Source organism: Pristiophorus japonicus, chromosome 5 (genome assembly GCF_044704955.1).
Source record: "Pristiophorus japonicus isolate sPriJap1 chromosome 5, sPriJap1.hap1, whole genome shotgun sequence".
Classification (NCBI taxonomy): domain Eukaryota; kingdom Metazoa; phylum Chordata; class Chondrichthyes; family Pristiophoridae; genus Pristiophorus; species Pristiophorus japonicus.
In genome coordinates, this window is record NC_091981.1 from 5,789,102 (window position 1) to 5,804,625 (window position 15,524).

Here is a 15,524-nt window from a genome sequence, read left to right on the forward strand (position 1 = left end):
CCGTTTTTTTCTCTCTTTCCCACGGCAGCAACACCCTCTCTAGACTCATCTTTTGTTTCTTAACTTGTCCAAATTACCATCCCTTTTTGCCTCGCACCACCATCCCTTTTGTCTCTCTAATCTCTCCTGCCTTCCACCCAATCACAGACCTTCCCTTTTGTTCCTCCCTCCCCTCCCCCCTTTCCCTCCCCCTACACTCGCTTAAAATCTGTCACATCTTGAACTTTTCCCAGTGCTGACGAAGGGTCATCGCCCTGAAACGTTAACTCTGTTTCTCTCTCCACAGATGCTGCCCGAGCCACTGAGCATTTCCAGCATTTGTTTCAGCCTCTACCAACGTCCACTCGCGCCTCCTCCGGTCTTTCCTCATCCAACAGCATAAACCACTCTTCCCTTATCCGCTTATCTGGCTTCCCATTAAATGCATCTGTAACTACAGGTGCGGCGCCTAACATCCGGAACCCTCGGGAACGAGGCCGTTCCGGAATCCGGGGCTTTTCCAGATTTTCCATTTGTTTTCTGACGTCACGAGTCCGGAAACAGCCGAGCCCAGTTTCGGGTATTTCCGGATTTTGGAACGTCAGAAGGTGGGTGCGCGGGGGGAGCTGGGGGGGGGGGGGGGAATTCCCGCCGAAGAACTGTTCGGGCCGCCTGTCCCTGCCGAGGAGGTGTTCGGGCAGGCGGGCCAGGAGGCCCCAATGTAAGGGCTGGGGCGGCGAGGCCCAAGGGCGGCAGGGTCGTCGGGTCCAGATTCCGGAACATTTTACGGATTGCGGACGACCCTGCCACCGATCGGTCTGGAGTCCAGATTCCGGAACATTCCGGAACTCTGGATTTTCGATGCTGCAGCTGTATTCGGCTCAGCCACTCCCTGCGCTAAGCGATTTCTTGATTTCTTGCAAACCTTGCTCCACCACACCCACGCTGCGAATACGCCGTCTCCCGAGAATACGACCCCAACACCAGCAAAGACCTGCCGATCCTAGCCGACTGCAACAACCTACCACCAACCCCTCTCAAATCCAGAAGGCCGTTTTGGACCGCCGCCAAAGCCCCTCAGCGATCTCCCCTCAGCCTCGATGACCGATGGCGAAATGCCCGGAAGAATTGTGACATAAGGAATGGATTCCCTGTAGAGGGACCCCACCGTACAACCTGTAGGATCAAACCTTCCTCGCAAACAGTGGACAACCATCGATCGCCTCACAGCCGGTCACGGTCGATGCTGCCACCTTCTCCGAGGAGGATGCTATGAGGCTGCAGAGTGACTTGGATAGGTTAGGTGAGTGGGCAAATGCATGGCAGATGAAGTATAATGTGGATAAATGTGAGTTTATACACTTTGGTGGTTAAAACAGAAAGACAGACTATTACCTGAATGGCGGCAGATTAGGAAAAGGGGAGGTGCAACGAGACCTGGGTGTCATGGTACATCAGTCATTGAAGGTTGGCATGCAGGTACAGCAGGCGGTTAAGAAAGTAAATGGCATGTTGGCCTTCATAGCTAGGGGATTTGAGTACAGGGGCAGGGAGGTGTTACTACAGTTGTACAGGGCCTTGGTGAGGCCACACCTGGAGTATTGTGTTCAGTTTTGGTCTTCTAACTTGAGGAAGGACATTCTTGCTATTGAGGGAGTGCAGCGAAGGTTCACCAGACTGATTCCCGGGATGGCGGGACTGACATAAGAAGAAAGACTGGATCAACTGGGCTTGTATTGGAGCTTGGGCAGGTACAGCAGGAGCGGCGAGAGATTGTAGAGTGACGCGATTGGGGCCCAGGGGAGGCGAGAGTTCGGGTCCCAGAAGAGCCGAGGGCCCGGGGGCAGCACAGGCCCAGCCCACACTGCGATATGTGAGCGCACTAGGTCCGTGCAGCAGAGCAGGTCTCCAGTCGTCCTGGTTAACCCTTGCCACTGGACCAAGACCTCGCTCTGTCAAGCCCGTGTGGTGGCTGGTATGCAACGGTCACCCCACGTTAAAAAATCCACGCACAGGCATCTTCCACCCTTCAGGATGTAGTTCGGGATCTGGAATATTAGGTCCTTCATTGAAACACCTGTGAAACACCTTTTTGCCGTGGAAGCAAGTCATCCTCGATACGAGGGACTGCCTGTGACGATGATGAGATGGAAGTTTAAAGCCTCCCCATCATGCGACTGCGGAGCTCCTAATCCGACCCCGGAGCACATCATCGAGCACTGCCCTCAGAGGGAATTCACAGGCAGCCTACAGGATCTCCACAGTGTCACACCGGGAGCTTTTGCCCTGGATGTCCGACTTAGATATTGACCTTTGATTTGCTTTGCTACTGTCACACGGAAGAAGGAGTCGAAGAATGAAGACTGAGAAGATAAGCATTTAGCAAAGCCAAGAACTGAGTATACCTGGAGCTGCTGCTCAATGTATGGGATTTTGAGAATGTCCGCAGCGGCTGGTCGGAGGGCTGGGTCTTTCTGCAGCATGCTGTGAAGGAAGCACAACACATTGAAGGGGATAGGACTGGTGAAGAATGCAGTGGTACAGAACCAGCCAGAGAAACGTCAGAATTAGCAGCAGGAGTTGGCCATTTGGCCCCTCGAGTTTGCTCCACCATTCAATAAGATCATGGCTGATGGTCAACCTCATCTCCACTTCCCCGCCCGATCCCCATAACCCTTTACTCCCCGATACCATTTCCCACATCTCGGGAGCCTCTTGTCAACAAAAGCAGACGTTGATGCGGAGATTCAACACCGCCTCCAGTGCACCAGTGCAGCCTTCGGCCGCCTGAGGAAAAGAGTGTTCGAAGACCAGGCCCTCAACTCTACCACCAAGCTCATGGTCTACAGGGCTGTAGTAATACCCGCCCTCCTGTATGGCTCAGAGGCATGGACCATGTACAGTAGACACCTCAAGTCGCTGGAGATATAACACCACCGATGTCTCCGCAAGATTCTGCAAATCCCCTGGGAGGACAAGCGCACCAACATCAGCGTCCTCGCCCAGGCCAACATCCCCAGCATTGAAGTACTGACCACACTCGATCAGCTCCGCTGGGCAGGCCACATTGTCCGCATGCCAGACACGAGACTCCCAAAGCAAGTGCTCGATGCGGAGCTCTTTCACGGCAAATGAGCCAAAAGTGGGCAGGGGAAACGTTACAAGGGCACCCTCAAAGCCTCCCTGGTAAAGTGCGACAGCACCACTGACACCTGGGAGTCCCTGGCCAAAGTGGAGAAAGTGCACCAGGGAGGGCATTGAGCACTTCGAGTCTCAACGCCGAGAGCGTGCTGAGGTCAAGCGCAGGAAGTGGAAGGAGCGTGCGGCAAACTAGTCCCACCCACCCCTTCCCTCGATGGATGTCTGTCCCACCTGTGACAGAGTCTGTGGCTCTCATATTGGACTGTTCAACCATCAAAGAACTTACTTCAGGAGTGGAAGCAAGTCTTCCTCGATTCCGAGGGACTGCCTATGATGATGATGATGATGAAATAGTTCAAAAATCTGTCTATCTCCACCTTCAATATATTCAATGTCCCAGCTTCCACAGCTCTCTGGGGCAGAGAATTCCACAGATTTACAACCCTCTGACAGAAGGGATTTCTCCTCATCTCAGTTTTAAATGGGCGGCCCCATATTCTAAGACTTTGACCTCATAAGACAACCCCTCCATCCCAGGAATCAACCGAGTGAACCTTCTCTGAACTGCCTCCAATGCAAGTACATCCCTCCTTAAATACGAAGACCAGAACTGTACGCAGTGCTCCAGGTGTGGCCTCACCAATACCCTGTATAGCTGGAGCAGGCAGAACGTTACATTCAGCTGAAGGCAGGCTTACCTGGCCATGATCGCGTTGAGCTCGTCGGAGCACTGGTCCGGCAGTGACGGAGTCGTACCCTCCACAATCTTCAGGATGACCGACATGAAGTTATGGCCGGTGAACGCGTGATCCAAGCTGCACATTTCATACAGGATGCACGCCAGAGACCTACAGGTTAGGGAAAGGAAAGATGTCCTGCATGACGGATGTACTGATGTGCCAGCAGTTCAAAATCAACACATACATTGAACTTTTACTAGTTGAAAAAAGAAAGATTGCATTTACATAGCGCCTGTCACGACCTCAGGATGTCCCATAGCGCTTTACCGCCAAATGAAGTACTTTTTGAAGTGTAGGCACTGTTGTAATGTAGGAAACAGGCAGCCAATTTTCACACAGCAAGCTCCCACACACAGCAATGTGATAATGACCAGATAATCTGTTTTAGTGATGTTGATTGAGGGATAAATATTGGCCCCAGGACACCGGGGATAACTCCCCTGCTCTTCTTCAAAATAGTGCCATGGGATCTTTTATGTCCACCTGAGAGAGAAGATGGGGCCTCGGTTTAACGTCTCATCCACAACACGGCACCTCCGACAGTGCGGCGCTCCATCAGTACTGCTCCTCCGACAGTACAGCACTCCCTCAGTACTGCCCCTCCTACAGTGCAGCACTCCCTCAGCACTGCCCCTCCGACAGTATGGCACCTCCCTCAGTACTGCCCCTCCGACAGTGCGGCGCTCCCTCAGTACTGCCCCTCCAACAGTGCAGCACTCCCTCAGTACTGCCCCTCCGACAGTGCAGCACTCTCTCAGTACTGCCCCTCTGACAGTGCAGCGCTCCCTCAGTTGTGAACTGGAGTGTCAGTCGAGAATTATGTGCTCAAGTCTCTGGAGTGGGACTTGAACCCACAACCTTCCTAGAGAGCTTGACAGGATAGATGTAGGGAGGATGTTTCCCCCGGGCTGGAGAGTCTAGAACCAGGGGTCACAGTCTCAGGATAAGGGGTCGGCCATTTAGGACAGAGATGAGGAGGAATTTCTTCACTCAGAGGGTTGTGAATATTTGGAATTTTCTGCCCCAGCGGGCTGTGGAAGCTGAATCATTGAGTATCTGGAACTCCCTTCCTAAACCTCTCCACCTCTTTAAGACACTCCTTAAAACTGGCCTCTTTGACCAATCTTTTGATCACATGCCCTAATTTCTTCTTATGTGGTTCGGTGTCAAATTTATTTGTTTTGTCTACAACACTCCTGCGAAGCGCCTTGGGACTTTTTACTACGTTAAAGGCGCTATATAAATTATCATCATCATAGGCAGTCCCTCGGAGTACTTCCATTCTCAAAGTGAGTTCTCAGATGACTGAACAGTCCAATACGAGAACCACAGTCCCTGTCACAGATGGGACAGACAGTGGTTGAGAGAAGGGGAGGGTGGGACAGGTTTGCCGCACGCTCCTTCCGCTGCCTGCGCTTGGTTTCTGCATGCTCTCGGCGACGAGACTCGAGGTGCTCAGCGCCCTCCCGGATGCACTTCCTCCACTTAGGGCGGTCTTTGGCCAGGGACTCCCAGGTGTCGGTGGGGATGTTGCACTTTATCAGGGAGGCTTTGAGGGTGTCCTTGAAACGTTTCCTCTGCCCACCTTTGGCTCGTTTGCCGTGAAGGAGTTCCGAGTAGAGCGCTTGCTTTGGGAGTCTCGTGTCTGGCATGTGGACAATGTGGCCCGCCCAGCGGAGCTGGTCGAGTGTGGTCAGTGCTTCGATGCTGGGGATGTTGGCCTGGTCGAGGACACTAATGTTGATGCGTCTGTCCTCCCAGGGGATTTGTAGGATCTTGCGGAGACAGCGTTGGTGATTGTAGTTGTATATTCAAGGCTGAGATCGATAGATTTTTGGACTTTGGGGGAATCGAGGGATATGAGAATCGGGCGGGAAAGTGGAGTTGAGGTCGAAGATCAGCCGTGATCTTATTGAATGGCGGAGCAGGCTCGAGGGGCCGATTGGCCGACTCCTGCTCCTAATTCTGATGTTCTCAAGGACCTGTGGGGAGCAAATGGCCTGCTGTGAATGCTAAGTAATACGTTAATGGAATGCCCGAAAATACAAGGAAAAATGTGCTGCCTTTGCATTGCTGGAGAAGCAAAAATAAATTAGAATTCAGCCCATAGCGAAACAATGAACAGCTTTGTGATCAGGTGTTGTATAATGTCGACTCGGACTGAATCCTATTTCCCCAAAGTATTTTTTATTAGTAGCAGGTGAGAAAGCACATTAGATCTGTCTGAAAGGAAATTCTTCCAGCTACACTGCACAGTAATGAATCTTGCGAGGCAATCTAGAAATCTGGCACAAGCTGTTTGGCAGACTCGAGAATCATTGACAGGAGCCCTAAAAAAACCTGACAGCTGACAAACGGCCCAAGGTTGGGAATCTCGACACCAATCCATATCTATTTTGCAAATGCGACTGTGCCGCATGGTGCGGGAGCTCACCTCAATAATAAACCAGCTGAATTGGAGCGATGTTGTGTCACGTCGCAGGGAGAGCGACGGTTACAGCAACACTGACTGGGACCCTTCCAACCGGCTCGAGTCTGGGGCAGCCCCACAGCTGGTGAGAACCCGGAACCGGACCCAGGACCAGAACCGACCTGGACCCGGAACCGGAACCGGACCCAGAACCGGAACCGGACTCAGACCCAGAACCGGACCTGGAACCGGAACAGGAACCAGACCCAGAACCGGAACCAGACCCGGAACTAGAACCGACACCAGAACCGGAATCAGTCCCAGAACAGGACCGGGAACCAGAACCATAAGAACGTAAGAAATAGGAGCAGGAGTCGGCCATTCGGACCCTCAAGCCTGCTCCGCCATTCAATAAGATTTTGGCTGATCTGATCTTGGCCTCAACTCCACTGTCTTGCCTGCTCCCCATAACCCTTGACTTTGTAGTTCAAGAATCTGTCTATCTCAGCTTTGAATATATTCAATGACCCAGCCTCCACAGTTCTCTGGGAGAGAGAATTTCATAGATTCACGACCCTCTGAGAAAAGAAATTCCTCCTCATCTCCACTTTAAATGGTTAACCCCCTCATTCTGAAACTGTGCCCCCTAGTTCTAGGTTCCCCCAAGAGGGGAAACATCCTCTCTGCATCTACCGTGTCAAACCCCCTCAGAATCTTATATGTTTCAATAAGATCCCCTCTTATTCTTCTGGTGGGAGTTGTGTACAGACCTCCAAACAGTAGCAGTAATGTTGGGGAGGGCATCAAACAGGAAATTAGGGGTGCATGCAATAAAGGTGCAGCAGTTATAATGGGTGACTTTAATATGCACATAGATTGGGCAAACCAAACTGGAAGCAATATGGTGGAGGAGGATTTCCTGGAGTGCATAAGGGATGGTTTTCTAGACCAATATGTCGAAGAACCAACTAAAGGGGAGGCCATCTTAGACTGGGTGTTGTGTAATGAGAGAGGATTAATTAGCAATACCGTTGTGCGAGGCCCCTTGGGGAAGAGTGACCATAATATGGTGGAATTCTGCATTAGGATGGAGAATGAAACAGTTAATTCAGAGACCATGGTCCAGAACTTAAAGAAGGGTAACTTTGAAGGTATGAAGCGTGAATTAGTTAGGATTGATTGGCGAATGATACTTAAGGGGTTGACTGTGGATGGGCAATGGCAGACATTTAGAGACCGCATGGATGAACTACAACAATTGTACATTCCTGTCTGTCGTAAAAATAAAAAAGGGAAGGTGGATCAACCGTGGCTATCTAGGGAAATCAGGGATAGTATTAAAGCCAAGGAAGTGGCATACAAATTGGCCAGAAATAGCAGTGAACCCGGAGACTGGGAGAAATTTAGAACTCAGCAGAGGAGGACAAAGGGTTTGATTAGGGCAGGGAAAATGGAGTACGAGAAGAAGCTTGCAGGGAACATTAAGACGGATTGCAAAAGTTTCTATAGATATGTAAAGAGAAAAAGGTTAGTAAAGACAAACGTAGGTCCCCTGCAGTCAGAATCAGGTGAAGTCATAACGGGGAACAAAGAAATGGCAGACCAATTGAACAAGTACTTTGGTTCGGTATTCACTAAGGAGGACACTAACAACCTTCCGGATATAAGAGGGGTCAGAGGGTCTAGTAAGGAGGAGGAACTGAGGGAAATCCTTATTAGTCGGGAAATTGTGTTGGGGAAATTAATGGGATTCAAGGCCGATAAATCCCCAGGGCCTGATGGACTGCATCCCAGAGTACTTAAGGAGGTGGCCTTGGAAATAGCGGATGCATTGACAGTCATTTTCCAACATTCCATTGACTCTGGATCAGTTCCTATCGAGTGGAGGGTAGCCAATGTAACCCCACTTTTTAAAAAAGGAGGGAGAGAGAAAACAGGGAATTATAGACCGGTAAGCCTGACATCGGTAGTGGGTAAGATGATGGAATCAATTATTAAGGATGTCATAGCAGCGCATTTGGAAAGAGGTGACATGATAGGTCCAAGTCAACATGGATTTGTGAAAGGGAAATCATGCTTGACAAATCTTCTAGAATTTTTTGAGGATGTTTCCAGTCGAGTGGACAAGGGAGAACCAGTTGATGTGGTATATTTGGACTTTCAGAAGGCTTTCGACAAGGTCCCACACAGGAGATTAATGTGCAAAGTTAAAGCACATGGGATTGGGGGTAGTGTTCTAACATGGATTGAGAACTGGTTGTCAGACAGGAAGCAAAGAGTAGGAGTAAATGGGTACTTTTCAGAAATGCAGGCGGTGAATAGTGGGGTACCGCAAGGTTCTGTGCTGGGGCCCCAGCTGTTTACATTGTACATTAATGATTTAGACGAGGAGATTAAATGTAGTATCTCCAAATTTGTGAATGACACTAAGTTAGGTGGCAGTGTGAGCTGCAAGGAGGATGCTATGAGGCTGCAGAGTGACTTGGATAGGTTAGGTGAGTGGGCAAATGCATGGCAGATGAAATATAATGTGGATAAATATGAGGTTATGCACTTTGGTGGTAAAAACAGAGAGACAGACTATTATCTGAATGGTGACAGATTAGGAAAAGGGGAGGTGCAACGAGACCTGGGTGTCATGGTACATCAGTCATTGAAGGTTGGCATGCAGGTACAGCAGGCGGTTAAGAAAGCAAATGGCATGTTGGCCTTCATAGCGAGAGGATTTGGGTACAGGGGCAGGGAGGTGTTGCTACAGTTGTACAGGGCATTGGTGAGGCCACACCTGGAGTATTGTGTACAGCTTTGGTCTCCTAACCTGAGGAAGGACATTCTTGCTATTGAGGGAGTGCAGCGAAGGTTCACCAGATTGATTCCCGGGATGGCGGGACTGACCTATCAAGAAAGACTGGATCAACTGGGCTTGTATTCACTGGAGTTCAGAAGAATGAGAGGGGACCTCATAGAAATGTTTAAAATTCTGATGGGTTTAGACAGGTTGGATGCAGGAAGAATGTTCCCAATGTTGGGGAAGTCCAGAACCAGGGGTCACAGTCTAAGGATAAGGGGTAAGCCATTTAGGACCGAGATGAGGAGAAACTTCTTCACCCAGAGAGTGGTGAACCTGTGAAATTCTCTACCACAGAAAGTTGTTGAGGCCAATTCACTAAATATATTCAAAAAAGAGTTAGATGTAGTTCTTACTATTAAGGGGATCAAGGGGTATGGTGAGAAAGCAGGAATGGGGTACTGAACTTGCATGTTCAGTCATGAACTCATTGAATGGCGGTGCAGGCTAGAAGGGCCAAATGGCCTACTCCTGCACCTATTTTCTATGTTTCTATGTTTCTAAACTCCAGTGAGTACAGGCCCAACCTGCTCAACCTTTTCCCATAAGACAACCTCAGGAAATAACCGGACCCAGAACCAGACATAGAACCGGAACCAGAACTGCCCTAGAAACCAGCCCCGGGAATAAACTCCCCAGCCCCGGACCCAGCCCCACAACACACGCTTCTCGGTAACTATGGGAAAGTCTCCAACACAGGAATCCTAAATCTGAGCCCAAAATAAAGGCCCTTGTTAAACGCCTGAGCAACTATTGGGTGCTTGCAACATCATCATAGGCAGTCCCTTGGAATTGAGGAAGATGTTTTTCCACTCTTAAAGTGAGTTCTCAGGTGGCTGAACAGTCCAATATGGGAATTACAGTCTCTGTCACAGGTGGGACAGACAGTGGTTGAGGGAAAGGGTGGGTGGGACTGGTTTGCCGCACACTCCTTCCGCTGCCTGCGCTTGATTTCTGCATGCTCTCGGCGACGAGACTCGAGGTGCTCAGCGCCCTTCCGGATGCACTTCCTCCACTTAGGGTGAACTGGTCTTTGGCCAGGGACTCCCAGGTGTCGGTGGGGATGTTGCATTTTATCAGCGAGGCTTTGAGGATGTCCTTGTAACGTTTCCTCTGCCCACCTGGTGCTCGTTTGCCGTGAAGGAGTTCCGAGTAGAGCGCTTGCTTTGGGAGTCTCGTGTCTGGCATGCGGACAATGTGGCCCGTCAATGGGAGCTGGTTGATTGTGGTCAGTGCTTCAATGCTGGGGATGTTGACCTGATTCAGAACGCTGACGTTGGTGCGTCTGTCCTCCCAGGGGATTTGCAGGATCGTGCGGAGACATCGCTGGTGGTATTTCTTCAGTTGACTTGAGGTGTCCACTGTACATGGTCCACATCTCTGAGCCATACAGGAGGGCGGGTATACTGCAGCCTGAACACGAGAGGCAGCACATAGATGGGGAAAAGTCGGGGGAACAATGATAGATTCAGAGAAAGGTGCAGAGACAACAAGGTCATGCTTTTTAAAAATTCGTTCTTGGGATGTGGGCGTCGCTGGCAAGGCCGGCATTTATTGCCCATCCCTAATTGCCCCTTGAGAAGGTGGTGGTGAGCCGCCTTCTTGAACCGCTGCAGTCTGTGTGGTGAAGGTGCTCCCACAGTGCTGTTAGGGAGGGAGTTCCAGGATTGTGACCCAGCGACGATGAAGGAACGGCCGATATATTTCCAAGTCAGGATGGTGTGTGACTGGGAGAGGAACTTGCAGGTCACTTTCAATCCACTTCCTTTTGCCTTTGACCCTGGAAAGAAATAATGGTCAGCCACACCATCGTCCTCCAGTGTCTCTCCTCCGTTGTCCAGACGAGTGGGATTACTCACGTTTGGTTCCACTCTTACCTCACCAATCGTGGCCAGAGCATTTTCAACAAACTCGCCAAGGCTTCTTCAGCAGCACCTCCCAAGCCCGCAACCTCTACCACCTAGAAGGACAAGGGCAGCAGGCGCATGGGAACACCACCACCTCCACGTTCCCCTCCGAGTCACACACCATCCTGACTTGGAAATATATCGGCCGTTCCTTCATCGTCGCTGGGTCACAATCCTGGAACTCCCTCCCTAACAGCACTGTGGGAGCACCTTCACCACACGGACTGCAGCGGTTCAATAAGGCGGCTCACCATCACCTTCTCAAGGGGCAATTAGGAATGGGCAATAAATGCTGGCCTTGCCAGTGACGCCCAAATCCCAGGAACGGATAAAAAAAAGTGGCCTTGTCTGTGATTAAGTCCATGGAAGTCAAGAGATGGAAAGGTCAAGGGGTAGTCATGAATATTGGTAATCATGGAATTATAGAGATTTACAGCACGGAAGGAGGCCATTCGGCCCATTGTGTCTGTGCCGGCCGACCAAGAGCCATCTAGCCTAATCCCACTTTCCAGCTCTTGGTCCGTAGCCCTGTAGGTTACGGCACTTTAAGTGCACATCCAAGTACTTTTTAAATGTGATGAGGGTTTCTGCCTCTACCACCGTTTCAGGCAGTGTGTTCCAGATCCCCACCACCCTCTGGGTGAAGAAATTTCTGCTCAAATCTCCTCGAATGCTCCCACCAACTACTTTAAATCTATGCCACCTGGTTGTTGACCCCTAAGAGAGTTTACGTGGCGGGAGAGTTTAGCGAGGTCAGAAGGGAAGTTAAATCATGGGAGAGCGGGCCAGGTGAGTTGTGATGGACATTGAACTCTCCAGCGCTGATTCTTCAATCAGTGCAGAGACTGAGGGAGGAAAGGAACGAGACCATCTCGGTGAGAAACTCGGGAGTGGGCCAACAGTTGTAGAGGCTCAAACCAAACAGCCGCAGCCTGGTCACATGGACTGTCGGAGGGGCAGTACTGAGGGACTGTCGCACTGTCGGAGGGGCAGTACTGAGGGACTGTCGCACTGTCGGAGGGGCAGTTCTGGGGGAGCGCCGCACTGTCGGAGGGGCAGTACTGAGGGAGCCGCAGCCTGGTCACATGCAGCATGGAAAAGACCAGAAACCAAATTCCTGGGCTAACACAGTTCATGTTACAAAAATCCAAGCTGACACTCCCAGTGCAGTAGTGAGGGAGTGTCGCCCTGTCGCAGATACAGTACTGAAGGAGCGCCGCACTGTCGGAGGGGCAGTACTGAGAGAGCGCCGCACTGTCGGAGGGGCAGTGCTGAGGGAGTGTCGCACTGTCGGAGGGGCAGTACTGAGGGAGTGCTGCACTGTCGGAGGAGCAGTACTGAGAGATCGCCGCACTGTCGGAGGGGCAGTACTGAGGGAGTGCTGCACTGTCGGAGGAGCAGTACTGAGGGAGCGCCGCACTGTCGGAGGAGCAGTACTGAGAAAGCGCCGCACTGTCGGAGGAGCAGTACTGAGGAAGTGTCACACTGTCGGAGGAGCAGTACTGAGGGAGCGCTGCACTGTCGGAGGAGCAGTACTGAGAGAGCGTCGCACTGTCGGAGGGGCAGTACTGAGGGAGCGCCGCACTATCAGAGGGGCAGTACTGAAGGATCACCGCACTTTCGGAGAGGCAGTACTGAGGGAGCGCATGCCCTGTCGGAGGGGCAGTACTGAGGTATCGCTGCACTGTCGGAGGGGCAGTACTGAGGGATCGCTGCACTGTCGGAGGGGCAGTACTGAGGGAGCGCTGCCCTGTCTGGAGGGGCAGTACTGAGGGAGCGCCGCCCTGTCGGAGGGGCAGTACTGAGGGAGCGCCGCACTGTCGGAGGGGCAGTACTGAGGGATCACCGCACTGTCGGAGGCCAGTACTGAGGGAGCGCTGTACTGTCGGAGGGGCAGTACTGAGGGAGCGCTGCACTGTCGGAGGTGCCGTCTTTTGGACATGGCGTTAAACCGAGGCCCCGTCTGCTCTCTGGGGTGGACGTAAAAGATCCCACAGCACCATTTCGATGAAGAGCATGGGGTGTCCTGGCCAATATTTATCCCTCAATCAACATCACAGATGATCTGATCATGATCTCGTTGCTGTGTGTGGGAGCTTGCTGTGCACAAATTGGCTGCTGCATTTCCCACATTACAACAGTGACTGCACTCCAAAAAGTACTTCATTGGCTGCAAAGCGCTTTGGGGTGTGAGGTTGTGCAAGGTGCAAGTCTTTCTTTCTTGGGTGAATAATTAATTTCACGCGGGAGGCTGTTCGAGTCACACTCCTGCTCAGGTCATGACATGTCCTCTTCATCTGCAGTTCCCAGCAAGCAAGTGCAAGAAATGAATGCAAGCGAGAAATAATTAATGGCCGGTTGATTTACTGTGAAAGATTCTGCTGGAGAGCAAACGTCGCCCCTTCTATGAGCGGCACTTCCAGCCAATCAGTGACGGTTATCGTCCAACATTCCAAAGCCACACGGGATTGCTGGAATATTGGAAAACTCAAATAAAGGCTGAAGTTGGTTTGAATCGCATCAAAAAAAAATTGCTGTTTCTGTGAAAATACATTCCGGTTTGGCCGATTCAATATTTATTAAAACACTTTAAATGCAGCGGAGACTGCATGAGCAAAAAGGAATCAAATATGAACAGAGAGACTTTATTGCACTTCTCAAACTCAGGAAAAGACATCAACATAACGCAATTAAAGATCAACCACAAATATTGGAATCGTTTGCCAATTTAAAAAGGAAAGAGAAAGACTTGCATTTCTATAGCGTCTTTCACGACCACCGGATGTCCCAAAGCGCTTTACAGCCAATGAGGTACTTTTTGGAGTGTAGTCACTGTTGTAATGTGGGAAACACGGCAGCCAATTTGTGCACAGCAAGCTCCCACAAACAGCAATGTGATAATGACCAGATAACCAGTTTTTTTAGTGATGTTGATTGAGGGATAAATATTGGCCCCAGGACACCGGGGAGAACTCCCCTGCTCTTCTTCAAAATAGTGCCATGGGATCTTTTACATCCACCTCAGAGAGCAGACGGGGCCTCGGTTTAACGTCTCATCCGAAAGACGGCACCTCCGACAGTGCGGCGCTCCCTCAGTACTGCCCCTCCGACAGTGCGGCACTCCCTCAGTACTGCCCCTCCGACAGTGCAGCACTCCATCAGCACTGCCCCTTCGACAGTGCGGCACTCCCTCAGTACTGCCCCTCCAACAGTGCAGCACTCCCTCAGTACCGCCTCTCCGACAGTGCAGTTCTCCCTCAGTACTGCCTCTCCGACAGTGCAGCACTCTATCAGCACTGCCCCTCCGACATTGCGGCACTCCCTCAGTACTGCCCCTCCGACAGTGCAGCACTCTATCAATACTGCCCCTCCGACAGTGCAGCATTCCCTCAGCACTGCCTCTCCGACAGTGCAGCACTCCCTCAGTACTGCCTCTCCGACAGTGCAGCACTCCCTCAGTATTGCCCCTCCGACAGTGCGGCGCTCCCTCAGTAGTGTCCCTCCGAAAGTGCGGCGCTCCCTCAGTACTGCCCCTCCGACAGTCCAGCACTCCCTCAGTACTGCACTGGGAGTGTCAGCCTGGGTTTTTGTGCTCAAGTCTCTACAGTGGGACTTGAACCCACAACCTTCTGACTGAGAGGCGAGAGTGCTGCCCACTGAGCCACGGCTGACACCAATTTGAACAGAATAGATTTAACTCAATCATGCACACGCACACAAAAAACTTGCTTAATTTCCCTTCACTTATTTTCTTCCAGATGCTTATTGTGTAGAAGGAACATGTTAAGGTGTCATGTATGTACATGCTGTTTGTAGCCTTCAGATGGTATCATTGTTGGAGGCCATTGAGCAGCATGCACATGGTGCTGCTCTGGTATAAAGGGACAGCCATTTTGTGAGTCAGGCACTTTGGGCCATAATAAAGCAGAGCCAAGGGTGTATCTTGTTCAGTTAAACAGTACTCAGTGTGATCTTTATCGCTTGCATAACATGTACTTTACTTGAACTTGTACTTTAATGCTGGACACTTCTTGTTATGCGAGAGCAAACCTGGTGCATCGCTCCCCCACTGTTACACCCAAACTCTGGGGAGCCAGGCTCCCTACGCACACTGGCTCTCCTAATATATGGCGTTACCTGCAGAGCAAAATGGATAACAACAAACTTGTATTTAAATAGCACCTACCTGTATAATCAACTCCAGCCCCACAATCCCTCCTCCCCCACCCTGCCCCCGAGATGTCCGAGCTCCTCTAATTCTGGCCTCTTGCCCATTCCCGATTATAATCGCTTCACCATTGGAGGTCGTGTCTTCAGCTGTCTGGGCCCCAAGCTCCAGAACTCCCTCCCTAAACAGACCTGGACAGCCGTGTCTCAGTGGGCAGCACCCTCGCCTCTGAGTCAGACAGCTGTGGGTTCAAGTCCCGCTCCAGAGACTTGAGCACAAAACTCTAGGCTGACCCTCACAGTGCAGTGCTGAGGGAGTGCCGCACTGTCGG

The 15,524-nt window shown here is 51.2% G+C and overlaps 1 protein-coding gene across 2 annotated transcripts in view; it reads right to left on the reverse strand.

Annotated features, from left to right (window-relative positions):
* The window catches only part of nek11 (NIMA-related kinase 11), a 388,331-nt gene that overhangs the window by 239,701 nt on the left and 133,106 nt on the right, over positions 1–15,524 (reverse strand). For both annotated transcript variants that reach the window (XM_070879780.1, XM_070879781.1), the window contains 2 exons: positions 3,819–3,968; positions 2,385–2,463 (listed from right to left, as the gene is read on the reverse strand). In XM_070879780.1, the coding sequence (XP_070735881.1) occupies positions 2,385–2,463; positions 3,819–3,968 (229 nt within the window). The remainder of the gene's footprint in view (positions 1–2,384; positions 2,464–3,818; positions 3,969–15,524) is intronic.